This window comes from Lactuca virosa, chromosome 2 (genome assembly GCF_052849685.1).
Source record: "Lactuca virosa cultivar CGN04683 chromosome 2, Lactuca_virosa_CGN04683_v6, whole genome shotgun sequence".
Taxonomy (NCBI): domain Eukaryota; kingdom Viridiplantae; phylum Streptophyta; class Magnoliopsida; order Asterales; family Asteraceae; genus Lactuca; species Lactuca virosa.
In genome coordinates, this window is record NC_136427.1 from 175,948,154 (window position 1) to 175,965,770 (window position 17,617).

A 17,617-nucleotide genomic window follows, 5' to 3' on the forward strand; every position below is an offset into this window, starting at 1 on the left:
TCGTTACAACTAGAGATTGATTGAGTGTCCAGATTGTGTGTGTCTGAATTGGAACTTCTTCATCCCAAGAAGTGTGTGTTTTGCTGCAATGAGTGTGTGTATGTGATCTTATTTTTTGGATCATACTTCATTCTAGAGAGAGACAGAGAGAGAGAGAGAGAGAGAGAGAATGTGGGTCCTTTTTATTTTTTTAATTATTAAAATAAATTAATTAATATTAAATTTAAAAAGAAATGAAAGAAAAATGGAAAATAAATACCCCAAGGGTATTACAGTCATTTCACTATTCAGAGGGACCAAAAACGCAACGAAACTAGCTCAAAAGGATCACTAATCCAAAAAAGTCGGGGTTTGGACTAAAATCCCCAAAAAATACATACCACAGTGACCATTTTTTGCAATTTTGTCTTCTTATATATATATATATATATATATATATATATATCAGTGTTGTAAAGTCCCCATTAGACCTCGATTAATCTCCAATTAATCCCTAGACGCTACTCGACCGATTAGAGGACGCCTAACGATTAATCATTCCATACACAATGAATGTATCAGTAGAAAATGATGAAATTTTAACATCTTTAAGAAAATATATCTTAATAGAAACTATTTGAGGAATGATTAGTGTTTTATTAATCATATTAACCTATTTTTATGATATTAGTGATATTTACGAACTTTGTTATGATATAAGTCATATTTAATTTTTTAAAATCAACAAATTAGCAATTTAATGGTCCCCTATTAATCCTCGTCTAGCCAATTAATCTCTTAACTTCAGTCTACCGATTAGCTAACATCGAGCGTCTTTTACAACCCTTATATATATATATATATATATATATATATATATATATATATATATATATATATATATATATATATATATATATATATATATATATATATATTTCTATTATTATAAAATAAAAAGTATATTCATATAATTGTTTGTATAATCTAAAAATAACTATGATATTCATATTCAAGTGAACCCCTTTGCATTGGATGATAAGTCACCCCTCTAACTTTTATTTCTTCTCATAACAATGATATATGGTACTTCTATTATTATAACATCAGAATGTATTCTTACATATGTTTATAAAGCATGTGTTCGGTTTTGCCTTGCCGTTCTTGTTTTCGTGCACATTTTGGGTTGCACTTCACTGTATATTATGGTAGTTTGTAGTTTTATTAAACATGTTAAAAAAATATCCACATGAAATTTTTCTTGAGGCCTCATGAATATCTTAAGCATAAACACAAAGAGTAGATCTATTTTGTAAATAGACAAGATATATTACATGTATTTAGAAACGTTTTGGCCATTTGTTTAAAATATATGAGGTGTGTATATTTATATTTCCTTTGTCGAATTAAGTATGATATTTAAATTTAACTATAATAAGATTAATTATCATGTTACTCTAGATGTAGTGTGAGTGTGACATAGATTTTGACACAGATTAATATATAGTTTGCTGTAAGATGTACGAATTGACGGGTTTATATTTATGCCTAAATTTTTTGTGGGTCAGAGGTTTTTTAGGAGGCTTATTATCCGATGGCATATTAAAGTGGCAAGAATGTTGAGCTTTATCGATTTTTTCGCATTCGTTGTCGATTACCGGGTCCATAATATTAGTTTATCACCATTAAACTTCTTCAAGACCTAAGTTGGGCTTAATAGCGGGCCATGTTATAAATTTTCTTTTTGTCTACAAGAAGTAGAGAACTAGAGACACACAAATTCGGTCCTATATATTTCCAGGCCGGTCTCGGTCTAGATCAATATTGCCTTATAGTTTTTGCGTTCACTTTTTTTGGTTTAAATATAGAGATGCTATTATTTCCTTAATAAATATGATTAAGATGTTATTAGTAATTAATAAATTAAATTTATTGAATAAATTATGTTAGTTGAATAAATAAAACTAATTGAAAATTAAATTATGAGTTATTAGTTATCAGAAGAATCAAATGACTTCTATCCGAACACTATCAATGTTGTACTATTTATTTGAAGTCGATGGTTCAAGTCTAATACCATGAACATAGGTGGAATTATTAGAATTATTTTAGAAGTAGATTAAATTTGTGGTTTTTTTTTTTAATTATAAGAGGAAATGAAGTGAGAAATTGTTGGTTCTTTGGTCTATCTGACATAGATGGGTGTAAGAAAGTGGGAGGGGGGTAGAAGTGGCTATAAAAAGCCTATAAGGCAACTACAAATCAGAGAGAGGATATGTTTTAAGTGAGGGCACCTAGTGAGGCCTTATTAGGCTTCTTTTATGTAGTTTATGACAATTTACGTTTTCGTGTCGTGTATATGTCTCATGCACGAATTTACACGACACGAATTGTAAAATGTGTTTTGGGTATAAAACACTTAATTAATCTGTATGACACGTGACATGACATGAATAAACACGTTTTTAACCGTGTTACATGAAAACATGGATTTACACAAATTTATACAAGAATCTATACATGTATTGTCTAATACCATTTTTTAAGCTAGGAAAACATGCATTCGGTTCGTGTTTATAAGTGTATGCACATGTCGTGTGCCTATACGTGTATATGCGTGCCATGTGTCACACAAATTTAATTCGTGTCTTATACGTGTTTAAACATGTGAATTCGTGTTTGACACATGTAAGACACGAAACACGGATTTAGAATTTGTGTCGACACGAATAGACACGAAACACAAATTTCTAAAACCCATACAGATAAAACTAGTGTCATGTCTGTGTCGTGTATGAAATTGTCGTGTCCACTTCCAACGTCGTCCATCAAGTATTTAGCATAACATTTAACTCACTCCCAGTCTTTGATACAAACACAATGACATCAGCAAAAACATACACCAAGGCACCCCTTCACGAATGTCACTAAACATTTCCTCCCAAATCAAACGAATATTAGGTCTAAGATTTAATAGTGGATGTAGACCGATTTCCATTTGGAAAGATTACATTTTGCGCACACAAGTAGTAGACTGTTAGTACATATCCTGAGTAGTCTCACATATCTCCATGTGACCCTTTTAACTTCTTAGACCATTTAAATTCTCTCATGTGGACCAATGTCGTATGCCTTCTCCAAGTCTATAAACACCATATCAAGATCCATATTTATTTCCATACTAGGTGAATACCCCGAGTTGCAGAATACAACAATATATTTGAAATCTTTACAAATATTTTTTTTAAAAAAATTTCAATGATGTTGTTAACTCTTATATAATAAATCTTATTAACTCTTATATAATAAATCTTATGATAAATTGGTATAAATATTGTTTGTTTTGATTTATATGATAATGTAGAGATATTTTAAAATTCTATAGTCTCAATTGTCTCAATGTCCTCTACATGCGGGTTACTCATGAATAAACTTAAATATAATATATTGTTTAATGATATTTATAGTTGTTATGATTAATTAACTTTAAAAAAATTATTTGCTTAAGATTTTAATTTTTATCCTTATAATTATTTAAAACATCAAACATTGTTTTTATTCTTAAAGGTAACAATATAATTTTTGTATATAATGTTACTTTTAACCATTGATGTTGTAAGTTATTTAAAATAACGTATTTGGAAACTCTTAGTTATTTTAATTTGGATTCAAAAATTTATTTGATAGATATTGTTTGTTTCTTTGATTGTAACTATTTATAACTATAAAAATTGTTTTTGTTTTAAAGATAACATTATAACTTTTTATATAATATTATTTTTAATTATTTTTATTATAAATTATTTTTAAGCTAATTATTTGAAAAAATATTAATGATTATAAAAAATAATTTCTTGGTTTTTTGTTAATTTAGGATTACAATTTAGGTTTAACACTATCATTCATAACTTTTAACTATTTATAAAAAAGTATCTTGATTTTTTCAACTTTAACTGAAATTTTTATTTAAATTAATCGTTTAACATTATATTGAAATTAATAATTTAACTATTTTGCATAAAATTATAAATTATTCAAAAGTTGTGACTTTAAAGTGATAATTTCTCACATACAACAACATATCTAAACTAATAAGTTAATTATAATATGTTAAAAAATTAAAGTCAAAATTTTATAAATAGAAGTAAAATATGATATTTTAATATTCTAGTTCAGTTAACTTATGATTAGAATTTAGTTTTTGCATTAGTTTAACATTATTAAGCAATTTATAATAATTATTAGAAAGAAATTGAAAAGTCATGGAGGTTTCTAATGCATGTGGTGCAAGTAAAAATGCATCATTTATGCATATTTATCTATATCTATCTATTTATCTATATATATTTAAAAGAAATATTTTTTACTTGCACCACATGCATCTGAATCTATATCTATCTATATCATACTATACTTATAAATGAGACATTTTTCCTATCATCTCATGCATTTGAAACCCCGACACAAATTTTCAAGCACCTCATGGATTTGAAACCCCCACACATTTTCACATTCAAAGTAATTAATCACACATCATGAAAGGTTTTATAACTTATATAATATGTTTAATAAGAAATTAATGGACAGTCTACTATAAAAATATCATTTTCTTTGAGTAAACATACAAATACAAATCACATACAAAAATCACAAAGAAAACAAGTTTAAAGGTCTTTTGTTGGTTTGAGGGTTTTAGACCATTTTTTGAGCCATGTTATTATGTTAAAGTTTTTTAATTTGTAAATTTGTTATATACTAATTCTTTTTTTATATTTTTCTTGGTTTAAATATTTTTTTAAGACAGTCATTGTATGTTGTGGTTGAAACTTTAATGTAAGTTATATGTTATAGAAAGTGATATAGATAATATTTAATTAAATATTGTATATATGTTTGTATGTTTGTGTTGCTTTAAAGTAATAATTAATAAAAAATCATGGATATGCAATATTATCCATAGTATCCATCTAAGTCTCTTTAAAATGCAAATTGTCTATCTTATCACTTTATAATTTACTGTATGTTTTATATTTTAATTATAATAATAAGTGTGTTTTAAAAGTTTTCTTTCACTTATTAATAATAATAAGTGGTTTTAAAACTAATGAACCATAATTATAAATAATAAAATCAAATTATAAAAATCATGGATATGTCATATTATCCATGCAAGTCTCTTTTGAAATGCAAATTATCTATCTTATCACTTTATTATTTAGTGTATGTTTCACATTTTAATAATAATATTAAGTGTTTCTTAAAAGTCTTCTTTAACTTATTATTTATAATAAGTGGTTTAAAATTAATGAATAACAATTTTAAAAGATAATAACATCAAATTATAAATTACATTTAGCTACAAATAAATTGTTTTTTAAATGAACATCATTATTGAAATTAAAAAATAATCGCATAAGTAAAAAATTTAAATTAATCAATCATAACAATTGTTAAAAATAGTATTAAATAGATAATTATATTTAATTTTATTAATGAGGAAGTTGGGTTGATGTCAATGAATAATATTGTTCAAAATATTATGTCAATAACATAACCATTTTAAAAATATATTTTTCAACATTTTATGTAACATCCCAATTTTTAAGACCAAAAATTTTGTTTTTAATTAAGTAACTTATAAAACAGTTTACTGAAAAACATCATCATTTCATATCATTTCATAAAACATAATCACGTGTCTTAAAGCCATATCATAAAATATTAATAATGTCAGAGTACAATCCCAAGAATCTCGTAATGCGGAAATCCTGTGTGTATGATACGCTGCTATCATGTCGACTCTTTCCCCTTTGAAGAAGAGGTACCTGAAAACAAAACTAAAAATTGTAAGCACAAAGATTAGTGAGTTCCCCTATCATACCACATACCATACATAACATATATTGTCTAACATATCTGGGTACTGACTACCGCTTCGGTCTCTTTCAACTGGTAACTTGCCTAGCATATCAGGGTGCTGGCCTACCCCTTCGGTCCTGTCGACCGGTACCTAGCCTAGCATATCAGGGTGCTGGCCTACCCTTTCGGTCCTGTCTACCGGTACTGGGGACTATTTCACCCCTACTTCTACCATATAAATCATATACTGCCTAGCTTATTCGGGTGCTGGCATACCCCTTCGGCCCTATCGATCGGTACTAGGGTGTACCCTACCCTTTCTACCATTATCACATATCATCGTAGCATACCAGGACATAACATAACATACCAGATAATTATCACAAAGACAATCATCTAAAAAACATCTCCTACTAGTGGACCGACATTGTGGCCTTAGACCCACTTCTACTGGAAGGTAACTTACCTCAATGTCGTGAAGTGTCTGAACTGTCCTCAATGCTGGGATCAACTCCTCTAAAAATCCTACACATAAAAATCTTCCTTAATTACAATTTCATACTCTTAACCCTTTCAAGGGTCAACTCAGGTCAAAGTCAAAGTCAAGGTCAACACCCTGGTCAAAGTCAACTTTTGGTTAAAGTCAACATCTGGTTGACTCAACTCGCCGAGTTGGTCTACCAACTCGTCGAGTTCTATAATCCACAAAATACTGGAACTTCGATCCTATTCGTCGAGTCTTTCAAGAACTCATCGAGTTCTCCTTCATACAGAATCGAGACCTTTTTGCTCTTGACTCGCCGAGCTCGTCTATGAACTCGTCGAGTCCTTCTTCATACAAGTTGAAGTGTTTAGCACTTGACTCGTTGAGTTCTTCTTCATATAAGTTGGGACATTGCCTTGAACTCGTCGAGTTCTTTGATCTTCAAGTCCATATTCACGTCCATCTTGTTGAGTCCTCTTCTAGACTCAACCATATCAGTCAGAAACAAAAAAGGTTGGGAACCATGACCTGACTCGCCGAGTCCCCCAAAGTCCAAGTCTACCAAGTCGATTTCAGTCGGGCTTAATGCATCCAGAACATAGATCTGACCTCCTAGGATCGATATAGCACGTAAAGTTACAAACTTTACGTGCATGCATGAGTTAACTAGGTCATAAGGACCCAAAATGAGGTCTACAAGGTGCATGGGACTTCCATGGCCATAAAGTTGGCACCTTTATGCCATGGGAACCCTTAAAGGTTCAAGATCTAAAGTACAACCCCATTGATACACACAATCCCGAATATGGCTTCACTAAGACTTAGAAAATGTAGAAAATAGCCCTAAATGGAGAACTAAGAAATGAATAGTCAAGTTATAAGCTTTATGTTGGATAAGGTGTCTAAGTCCATAACTATTTCTGGTATGTACTTGACCCGATTGGCATGGTCCATTTGGGTTGCATGGCATTGCAATACTTGAATAGACTAAAATGAGAGAAAGGACACTTAAAGTTTATTAATATATTATAAGTTCTAATATATTAATAATATTATTTAATTAGTGTTGATCAAAGAATTAATTTGGAATTAATTAAGTGATCAAAAAGAGACTAATTAAATATATGGGGTTGATTGTGTAAATCATTTATTCTTGTATAGTGGGCTAATAATCCATGGTTTGTATGGATTGGGTTAAAACCCATAAGGTGCTCCATGGATAGTCCATGGAGGTTACAAACCCATGGATCATGGAATATGGAAAGCCATGACAATTAGGGTTTACATGGTGTAACCCTACTTGTGCCACAACTATATAAAGACCCCTAGACAAGCAAAATCGGCACTTGTACAAGCAAGAAAGAGGGATAGCCGATTTTAAGATGTTAGTGAACTTCTCTCAAGGTTATTCCAAGTATTGTGGTGTTGTGTGAGACATTTGAGGTATCACACTTGAGGTGCTAGGCTCACAATGTTTTCAAGGAATCCAAACTACATAAGGTATGTCCTACTTCTAGCATTTATGTTTAAAAGTTCCCCATGCTATGCTAGATAGGTTATGAACCTTGGAAATCAAATTTGCATGTATCATAGTAAAACATAGATCCAAGGTTTCTAGGGTTGCATGTAAACCATAGGAGTGTTAGAATGCTCAAAACCCTTCAGTGGTATCAGAGACTAGGCTTGTTTATTTGATACTTGATGCAAACTTGTTGAAAAAAAACTCAGTTTTCTGCATTCTGCAGCATGAACTTGCCGAGTCCATAGGGGGACTCGACGAGTCCATGAGTTAATTCATCCTACTCGTCGAGTAGGTTCGTGCACTCGACGAGTAAGAGCCCCTGAATGCAGATTTTCGAGTTTTGCTGCTGGAAATGGACTAGAAACATTACCCTAAACTGTTTTGGTGTTATAAAACTTGTTTTAGATGGTGTAATGGTTATGCTAATCCATTTTCAATGGCTATTATCAAAAATTTCAAGTTTTATATGGTTTATTTATGATTCTTGAAATTGTCTATATGAACATTCATGAACTTATGAGTTTAGAAGATCATAGGAATTACTTGTAACTTACTTGTTAGTTCAATTCTTGATCTTGATGTGTTTTAATGGAATCCATAATTTGTCCTCAAGTTATGGATTACCAAAAGTCACTCTTTTAAAGTCCATTATTAAACACATAGGTTACATAAAATGAAAAGTCTCTCATTTTATTAATCCATTAACTCATAAGTTATGAAAGATGAAAAGTTTTGAAAGTTACAAAACTTGCCCTCAAGTTTTGGAACATGTAAAGTCACTTTAAAACTTTAGTTCCAACCCTTATAATTTTAAAAGTTAAAATTCAACCCTTATACTTTATAATATAATAAGTTTAATAATAATTATATATGTATAAGAACAAGTCGTTTTACCGTTAGTAGGCCTCATTCACGAAGCCGGTCTATAAGGGGGTATAAGGTTGTTGCCTATAAAATGGCAGCTTAATGGGTGTCCACACTCACCCACCGCTTCCTTGACTGGTGGAGGGTCGTTACTTTAGGAAAATGTGAATAAGGTGCTAACCCATGAAATTACACTTTGCACTTTGTTTAAGTCGTTAGTGGAGCGTGTGTGGTTAACCAACACACTAACCTGGACTTAACAAGGTAGGCAAAGGGTGACTTAAGGTTTATCATAGGTCGGTGGAGCGCGTGTGGTTAACCGACACATCGATTGAGTGATAAACATTAAGGGTACCAAGTAATTTGCATGGTTACTTCACACCTTGTTTTGTGATCCTCGGCATCCCAGTCACAAAACTTGAAGGGCACATTCGAGATTGAAACATGCCATTGAAAAGTTCAATGAATCTCAAAGAATCTAGGAGTTTCAAAAACCAATTAAAAAACCTAATAATTTATTTCGTTTTTCATGGTGGAAATTGGTGAATCGTCATTCAACTACCTTCAAATATTTTATAGCTTGGATTACGGCATCTCTCTTCTAAGTTATAAAATATTGTGTTGGGTCCTAGCCTTAATATTACATTTGGGTGTTTTATTAAGGACTATCTTTATATCTAATCTAAACTTGTCTTTCTTCTTTTCAGATGTCTTCCAACAATGCTGCTTCTGGCTCAAACCCTACCGACTCTTTCTCTCTCATGAACCTTTGTAGGAGAGTCATCTTTGATGGATCCAACTTTATGGATTGGATCAGGAACATCAGGATGGTCACTCGGTATGAGGACAAGGAATATGTCCTCGACAAGGAGCTTAAGGAACTCGATGAGTCATCTGCTACTCCTGAGGAGATCGCTGAATACCAGGCACATGAGAGAGATGCCACCAAAGTGGCATGTATCATGTTGGCCACAATGACAGCCGAGCTCCAAAAGTCCTATGAGGACTTCTACCCTTTTGAGATGCACCAGGACTTGATGGACCGCTACCATTAGAGTGCTCGTCAAGAGCGGTATGAAATCATTTCCTCCATGATAACAACCAGAATGAAGGATGGTGAACCCATCACGGGCCACATGCAGAAAATGCAAAGGTATGTGGACCGTTTGCTGAAACTAAATGTGAACTTCCCAGAGGAGTTGGAAATTGATATCATTTTGCACTCCTTACCTTCGTGTTATGATCAATTGCGCATGACATACCACATGAACAAGGAGGAAGTTACACTCAACAAACTTCAAGGACTATTGAAGACTGCAGAAAGTGGTCTTAAAGGTAAGTCGGTTGTTACTACTCCTCCTCCTACCGCGGCCTCTGTCTTGGCAATCGGGCAAGGCAAAGGAAAGAAGAGGAAGAGCCCTTCGAAGGGTACCAAGGGAAAGTCCCTTGATGGCTCCTATTCAAGTGGAACCAAGAAAGGTTTCATCACTCCTTCTGCCAACCCTAAAGAGGCTGAATGCTTCTATTGCCCTAAAAAGTTGCACTGGAAGCGAAACAGCCCAAAGTACTTGCAAGATGTTAAGGATGGGAAAGTAAAACCCAACCATGCAGGTATATACACTATATTGTCTAATAACTCACCCTATTCTAATTCTTGGGTCCTTGATACAGGTTGTAGTATTCACATATGTTCTGATTTGCAGGGACTAAGAAGAAGTGAGAATGTGGAGCATGGGAAGATAAACTTGATAATGGGAAATAGGAAAGTTACACCTGTCACCAAGATTGGAGTTTATTCTTTGTTTCTAAGTAGTCGGTTAACATTAGATTTGAATGAATGTTGTTACTCGCCTGAAATGGCAAGAAATATTATTTCCTTTCATGGTTTGTACAAACAAGGTTTTACCTTTTCATTTGATAATGAATGTGGTGGTATTAATGCTTTCTTTAATAATGTACTTTATTTTAAAGCATTACCTTGTGATGGTGTGTATGAAACTGTGTCGGTTCTAGATAACCTAGGAAATAATGTGTTGTGTATCGATTCTTCCTCTAGCTTGGATAAAGCATCATTATGGCATTGTCGTCTTGGACATGTAAGCGAGAAACGCATAGGCCAACTCCAAAAGGATGGAGTCTTGGAGTCATTTGACCTAAAGTCAGATGATAGTTGTGAATCTTGTTTGCTTGGGAAAATGACAAAGTCACCCTTCACTGGTACTTGTGCTAGGGGTGAAGGTTTGTTGGATCTTGTACACACAGATGTGTGTGGACCCTTCAAAACCGCCACAAGAGATGCTAACCGCTTCTATGTGACTTTTACTGATGATTATAGTAGATATGGATATGTCTACTTAATCAAGCATAAGTCAGAAACCTTTGAAAAGTTCAAGGAGTTTAAATAGGAAGTGGAGAATCAGTTGGGCAGGAACATTAAGATGCTTCGATCTGAGGTAGGTGGTGAGTATCTTAGTACAGAGTTCCTTGACTATCTTAAGGAATGTGAGATTGTCTCACAATTGACACATCCCAGGACACCATAGTTGAATGGTGTGGCTGAGAGGCACAATCGAACCTTGTTGGATATGGTTCGTTCCATGATGAGTCGAGCTTCGCTACCAATCTCATTTTGGGGGTATGCCTTAGAGACTGCCGCCCATATCCTTAAGGTAGTCCCTACCAAAAAGGTTGCCAAAAAACCTCACGAGATGTGGACTGGAAAAGTTCCCAATCTGGACCACATCAAGATTTGGGGTTGCGAGGCATTCGTGAGGCGCGAGAATCAGGATAAACTCGAACCTCGAAGTGAGAGGTGTATTTTCATCGGCTACCCACAGAGATCTTTTGGTTACCTCTTCTACAGACCCAGTGATAATGTGGTCTTTGTAGCAAGGAGAGGAGTCTTTCGAGAGAGAGAGAGAGTTCATAAGCCAAGGAAACAGTGGGAGGCAAATTGACCTTGAAGAAATTCAAGAGTCAAGTGGTGAAGGAACCTCAAACCCTAGCAATCAACCTGAGGAGGAAACTCCTGTTGATCCGACAGAAGAGTCTGTACCTCTGAGGCGTTCCACGAGAGTTAGGAATGCACATGAGCATTACTATGGTTTCCATATTACTGCGGAAGGTGATACACTTATCAGTGATAGCACACTGGCAAGTCTGGATGAACCTAACAGCTACACGGAAGCCATGGCAGGCCCTGAGGCTGCTAAATGGAAATAGGCTATGGACAGCGAGATACAGTCCATGTATAACAATCAGGTTTGCAACTTGGTTGACAATGTACCAGGTCGTAAGACAGTCGGGTGCAAATGGATCTTCAACAAGAAGACTGACATGGATGGTAATGTACACACTTATAAGGCACGAATGGTTGCAAAGGGCTTTTCTCAAACACCGAGAGTTGATTATGATGAGACCTTTTCACCAGTAGCAAAGATTTAGTCTATTAGGGGTATGCTAGCCATTGTTGCATTTCATGACTATGAAATATGGCAAATGGATGTCAAAACCGCTTTCCTTAATGGAAAGTTGGCTGAGGATGTTTACATGAGTAAGCCAGAGGGTTTTGTCTATGCAGAGTACCCTAATAGAGTGTGTAATCTTGAGAAATCCATCTATGGATTGAAACAAGCACCTTGCAGATGGAATCTTTGTTTCGATGAGAAAGTCACTACTAGAAAAACAGCATTTTACGACGTGCAATCAATGACACGCGCTGATAGAGGACACACATTTGTGTGTGCCTTAAACATTGATGTCAGTTTTCCAAAATATGATGCATAGAGGACACACATTTTTGCGTGCCCTAAAACTAGTGTCTAATAAAAAAAAACACGGAGGGCACCTTAAATAAAATGTGTGTTGTCTAACCATGTCGCTTTATAAATTTTAATGAAACGCGCGTTGCATTACAAGGAGGGAAATGAAATCCCAAAAATTAAAAACCCCGCTTTGTTTCCACCAGCTGAAAACCCTAGCTCGTCCCTGTCGAAAACCCCCTTTCTTTCTTTCTTCTCTCTCGATTCTCAAACCTCCACCGCTTCACTTCTCCACATCTGCTCTCCAATTTCGCATCTCCAGCACGATCCTCCCACAGCTTCGCATCTTCGTCGCTTGTTACCATAACTTCTCCACATCTTCTCTCCAACTTCTGGTCAGCTTTCTCTGTACGCCCGGTTCTTGTTCGACGACCGGAGATTGAGACCAATTTCTAAAGCTGTTGACCCAAATGAAAATGGATCCACAACCACAACCACAACCGGTTCACAATAACGATTCAGATGAAGATGATGAGAACGTGAAGCAGCTCCAGCAATGCTCTTCTCTCTACTTATTATTACAGGTAAAATATTGTTTGCCAAATTCTTCATTAACTAGAAATCGCAAAACCCCTAAACAGAAATTTTGTGTTTACAATTTTTTTTTCTTAAGGAATGTCTTGTTGACTCTAATAGGAATTGGAAGGTTTTCCAGAAAGGTATGCTCCTTATTTCTTCCTAATCTCACCCTAACAACGATTGCTTCCGGACTTCTTGTAATCATGTTCAAACTGGTTCACATTATGCATTCACAGATGTTCAAGATCTGAAAGCTTGCAATGACAGAAGACAAAATATCAAAAATCATTCAACAAATGGTGGAAATTAGTGACATTTAGAAATTGGGATTTTTGTGTTTCTATTAAAAAATAAAGAATTCATTAGGAATTCAGATTATCATGAATCTGTAAAAGGCTCACAACATGTCTGTATTACTAACTAAGGCTGTTTTTTTCTTATTAAGTATTTACGGATAAAATAGTTAAATAGGTAATGATATCTCTCTAGATATGTGATCCTCCTTTCAGTGTGTATAAAGGCTACACCATGCCTAAGGAATCTGAACATTATTTACTCTCTTGTGGGCTTAAGAATGCTCTTTCTTCCATCAGAGCCATGGATTTGACAGAAGGGCAATTTGGAAGCCTTGTGCCATGCCCTTTTCAGGTAACATAAACCATGACTTCAAATGTAACCAATTTGATCAGAAATAGTACTTCAACATCTTCTTCTTCTCTGCAAGATCCACATGTTTCCATAGCCGAATTCAAAAGAATTTTTCTTGAAGCTTTAGGGTCCCAAACTGCAGTAAGATTATATCCCTTTCTTTATATCAAACTGAAAAGAAATCAAAGTGTATTTGCTACATGGTTTCACTGTTATCAATTGACAGGGTGCTTGTATTCTTGAGTTTGATGGTTCATGTAAAGGAAATCCAGGACAATCAGGGGCAGGAGCTGTGTTACGAACTGTTGATGGAAGTTTGGTAAGTTTTTAGGGCTTGTTTTCTTGTCTCTTTTCTTATGATGTCATCTCCTCTCCTATTATAATAAAAGACTCTTTTATTCCTACGTGGCACTCTCACAATGCGTTTTTCTGACAATGTTAATTTACTACAATACCCTACATTAATTCCTTTTAATTTCCGGTTACTATACCCTTCCATCATATACCATTAATTTCGATTTCATTAGATTTAGTAAGTGATAATATACTTATTTTTTTTGAGTTTCCATTGATAATTAAATGGCATGCTTTAAATACAATTGTAAACTAACCATATTATCAATACTTATAAAATGCTACAAACTCGGTAAACATTATTACCTCCATAATATTTGTTATAAACAATCCAGTAATATCAAGGAAAAATTCATCCTCAAAATCTGATATTTATTTATTTTGAACTGTGATATGTTATTTTTTAAATGAGATTGCAATCCAATTAAATGGAATCATTATAATCCTATTTGTGGGTATATATGTTGCTACCCTTTAAAACTGAAATTATCATGTTATATGCGTGAGTATGAAATTGTATGGTTGCATTTATAAAGATTGTTTACATAAAATTATTTTTTCTATAATGAATTCTGCTATAGGGACCATATATGTAAAAAAATTGTATGTAAGGATTGTTTCTGTAATAAATTGTATGCTTGCATTTGTATATAACATCTTACTTATCTATTTTTATTTTTTTTCCTGTTTTAGCATTATAGTTTCGATCTTTTAATTTGATTTTTCTTTTTAATCTTTAAGTTTCATCTCAAAATTTGTTAAATGAAGGGTTATTCCTATTTAACAGTTTAGACAGTGACCATTCCTGTAGTTCTTTTATGTAGCAACCAATGTTGTAATATTTTTAAAAATTATCCAGTTTTGCTAATTTTTAAAAGCTAGGACCCATAGATATATAGTATATATTGTATGAAATAGTATATATAGTATACTAATTCCATTCCTGTAATATATATATATATATATATATATATATATATATATATATATATATATATATATATATATATATATATATATATACACACACATAAAATTGATACAGGGACCATATACATAAAATTTTATATATCTAAGGATTGTTTATGTAACATTCACTATACGTACTGTGTATGTTTCGATTTGTTTCCTTTTTTTGCTAACATCCAATTGCAGTGTTATACTTTCAATAATTTTTTAAGAACCGTTTTTAATTTGAACTTTTTTGTTCTTTAAGTTTCATATAATGTATACCTCTGATATACCTCTGATTGTAGTTTTCTAGATTGCTTGAAGGTTTGGGTATAATAACTAATAATGTTGCTGAATATCGAGCTATGATTTTAGGGTTAAGATGTGATCTTAGCAAAGGATTCACAAGTATATACGTTGTAGGCGACTCTAAAATCGGTATAGATTTCCTGAAGGTTAGATTTCCTTTCTCTTTATAGGTATAATTTGTAAAAAAAAAAGGTAAATATGTTGCTATTATGTGTAAAGAAATATGAGTATGTTGCTATTATGAGTAAAAGAAGTAAATTTGTTGATTCCACACATGACTGGAATGTGATTTTTTTTCATTATTATTTTTTTATTTACTTTTTACTTTTTACTGTTACATCTCATGCTTTTGATTCTACTGATAAATGAAATTTGTAATGTATGGTTATGGAACACTACTTGGAATAGGTTCTTATGATGGGCAAGTCAGAATATGGAGTAAAGATGGATAATTTTTATCTTCTGAACTGCAAGGATGATGACAGTGCATTTTTATCTTCTGAACATAATATGGAGTAAAGATGGTTATATGCCACCTATGACACAACATCCTGTTCTGTGGCCAGCACAGCAAGGATGATGACAGTGCATTTATTTCTTCTGAACCAAGTGTCTATACTTTTTTCTTGGGTTTGACCTATTTTCTTATTAGATTAGGGATTTGGTTATGAAATACAATTCTAGGTTGTTTGTGCCTTTTTTTTATCAACACAAACTAATATATACTCTTTTTACAGGATGTTGCCACCTAAAACCATGGTGTTTAAAAATTTTAATCAATTACATCAATAGAAAGCAATTTTTGATAAGATTGCTTAGTTATATATGCAAGAAAAAAGATTTGCACTATTCCATTGCGTTTTCAGTTTTTCCCTTATTAATGTTATGATTCCAAAACTCCTATTTATTACAACATTTTAATTAAAACAGTTTACCCATAACCCATTATTGGGCCATATCCAAAACAATTGCTATACCTTAAAATGCATACCGGAAGGTTATGATTTCAAACTTGCAGTCTTGAAAAAACTTATGACTTGATGTTTATTTATATTTATATCAGGCTTGTGTGTCATTGGAGGAGGCATCACACACGTTTCTTTCCTATGAAGCATGGAGATAAAGTTTGCACTGATAGGATTGGCAACATTCTTCCAGGTTTTCAATAGTGTTATTATTTGTAAATAAGTACACAATTATGGTTTCATTTATTAAGAATGAATGTTAAATGTTATGTTAGCAGGGGCTGTGGTTGACACCAAGATTTGTCACCCAATGGAGTTTGATTTCTACCTGTGTAGTCATGCTGGTATTCAGGTGAACCAACTGAAATACTTGAGCTTAATAAATCTTTCAGTTTAAAAGGTGATGATATATCTGATTTGCAGGGAACAAGCAGGCCAACACATTACCATGTGTTGTATGATGAGAATAAGTTCACTCCTGATGGTCTCTAAATTTTAACAAACTGTCTATGCTACACTTATCAAAGGTGTACAAGATCTGTGTCCATAGGTATAAATAATATATAATTGCTCTTGTTTTTTGAGTATAATATTATGCTAAAACTATATATGATATATTTCAAATAAAAAATGCAGTTTCTCATGCTTACTATGCGCACTTGGCTGCATTTTGTGCCCGTTATTACATGAAGGGGGTGAATTGTCTGACAGTGGTTCTTCACATGGAGCCGGAGGCGTGCAACAAGAAGGTGCCCTTTAATAGCAATGTAGTATTAGGTTATGAATTGCCTCTTAATAACAATGTACAATCAGATCCTCTTAATATCAATGTATTACAATTTTTTGACATAATGTTATTGGATGAAATTGATTGTTTTGGTATATATTTGTTTCCATATTTTTGTATTATGTGTAAATGAGTATCATAAAGGCACTTCATATATGCATATCGTAAATGGTTGTTGAAGTTTATAACACACAAATGCGTGTCATCTTCTTTTATGACAGGGGCTTTAATGATACGCAATACGTGTCCTAAACGCGCGTCGTAAGGTTACGACACGCAAATGCGTGTCATCTTCCTTTATGATAGGGCCTTCCTTGACACGCAATGCGTGTCGTAAATACGCGTCGTAAATGCGTGTCGTAAATGCGCGTCGTAAATACGCGTCGTAAATAGACGACGCGCAAAAGCGTGTCGTCTCTCGTTATAACAGGGCCTTCCTTGACACACATTTGCACGTCGTCTGAGCGTTTTACGACACACATTGCGCGTTGTAAAAGGCTGTTTTTCTAGTAGTGAGTCAAAGAGTTTGGCTTTTCGAGGAGTGAAGATGAGTGC

General features: G+C 33.4%; 1 protein-coding gene across 1 annotated transcript; it reads left to right on the forward strand.

Annotated features, from left to right (window-relative positions):
• The first annotated feature begins 13,576 nt into the window (after positions 1-13,576).
• On the forward strand, positions 13,577-16,062 carry LOC145157983 (uncharacterized). Its single transcript, XM_079076945.1, has 4 exons — positions 13,577-13,696; positions 13,923-14,015; positions 15,307-15,456; positions 16,048-16,062. Exons 1-4 carry the CDS (start codon positions 13,577-13,579, stop codon positions 16,060-16,062), a joined length of 378 nt encoding a protein of 125 aa, XP_078933071.1.
• The last annotated feature ends 1,555 nt before the right edge of the window (positions 16,063-17,617 follow it).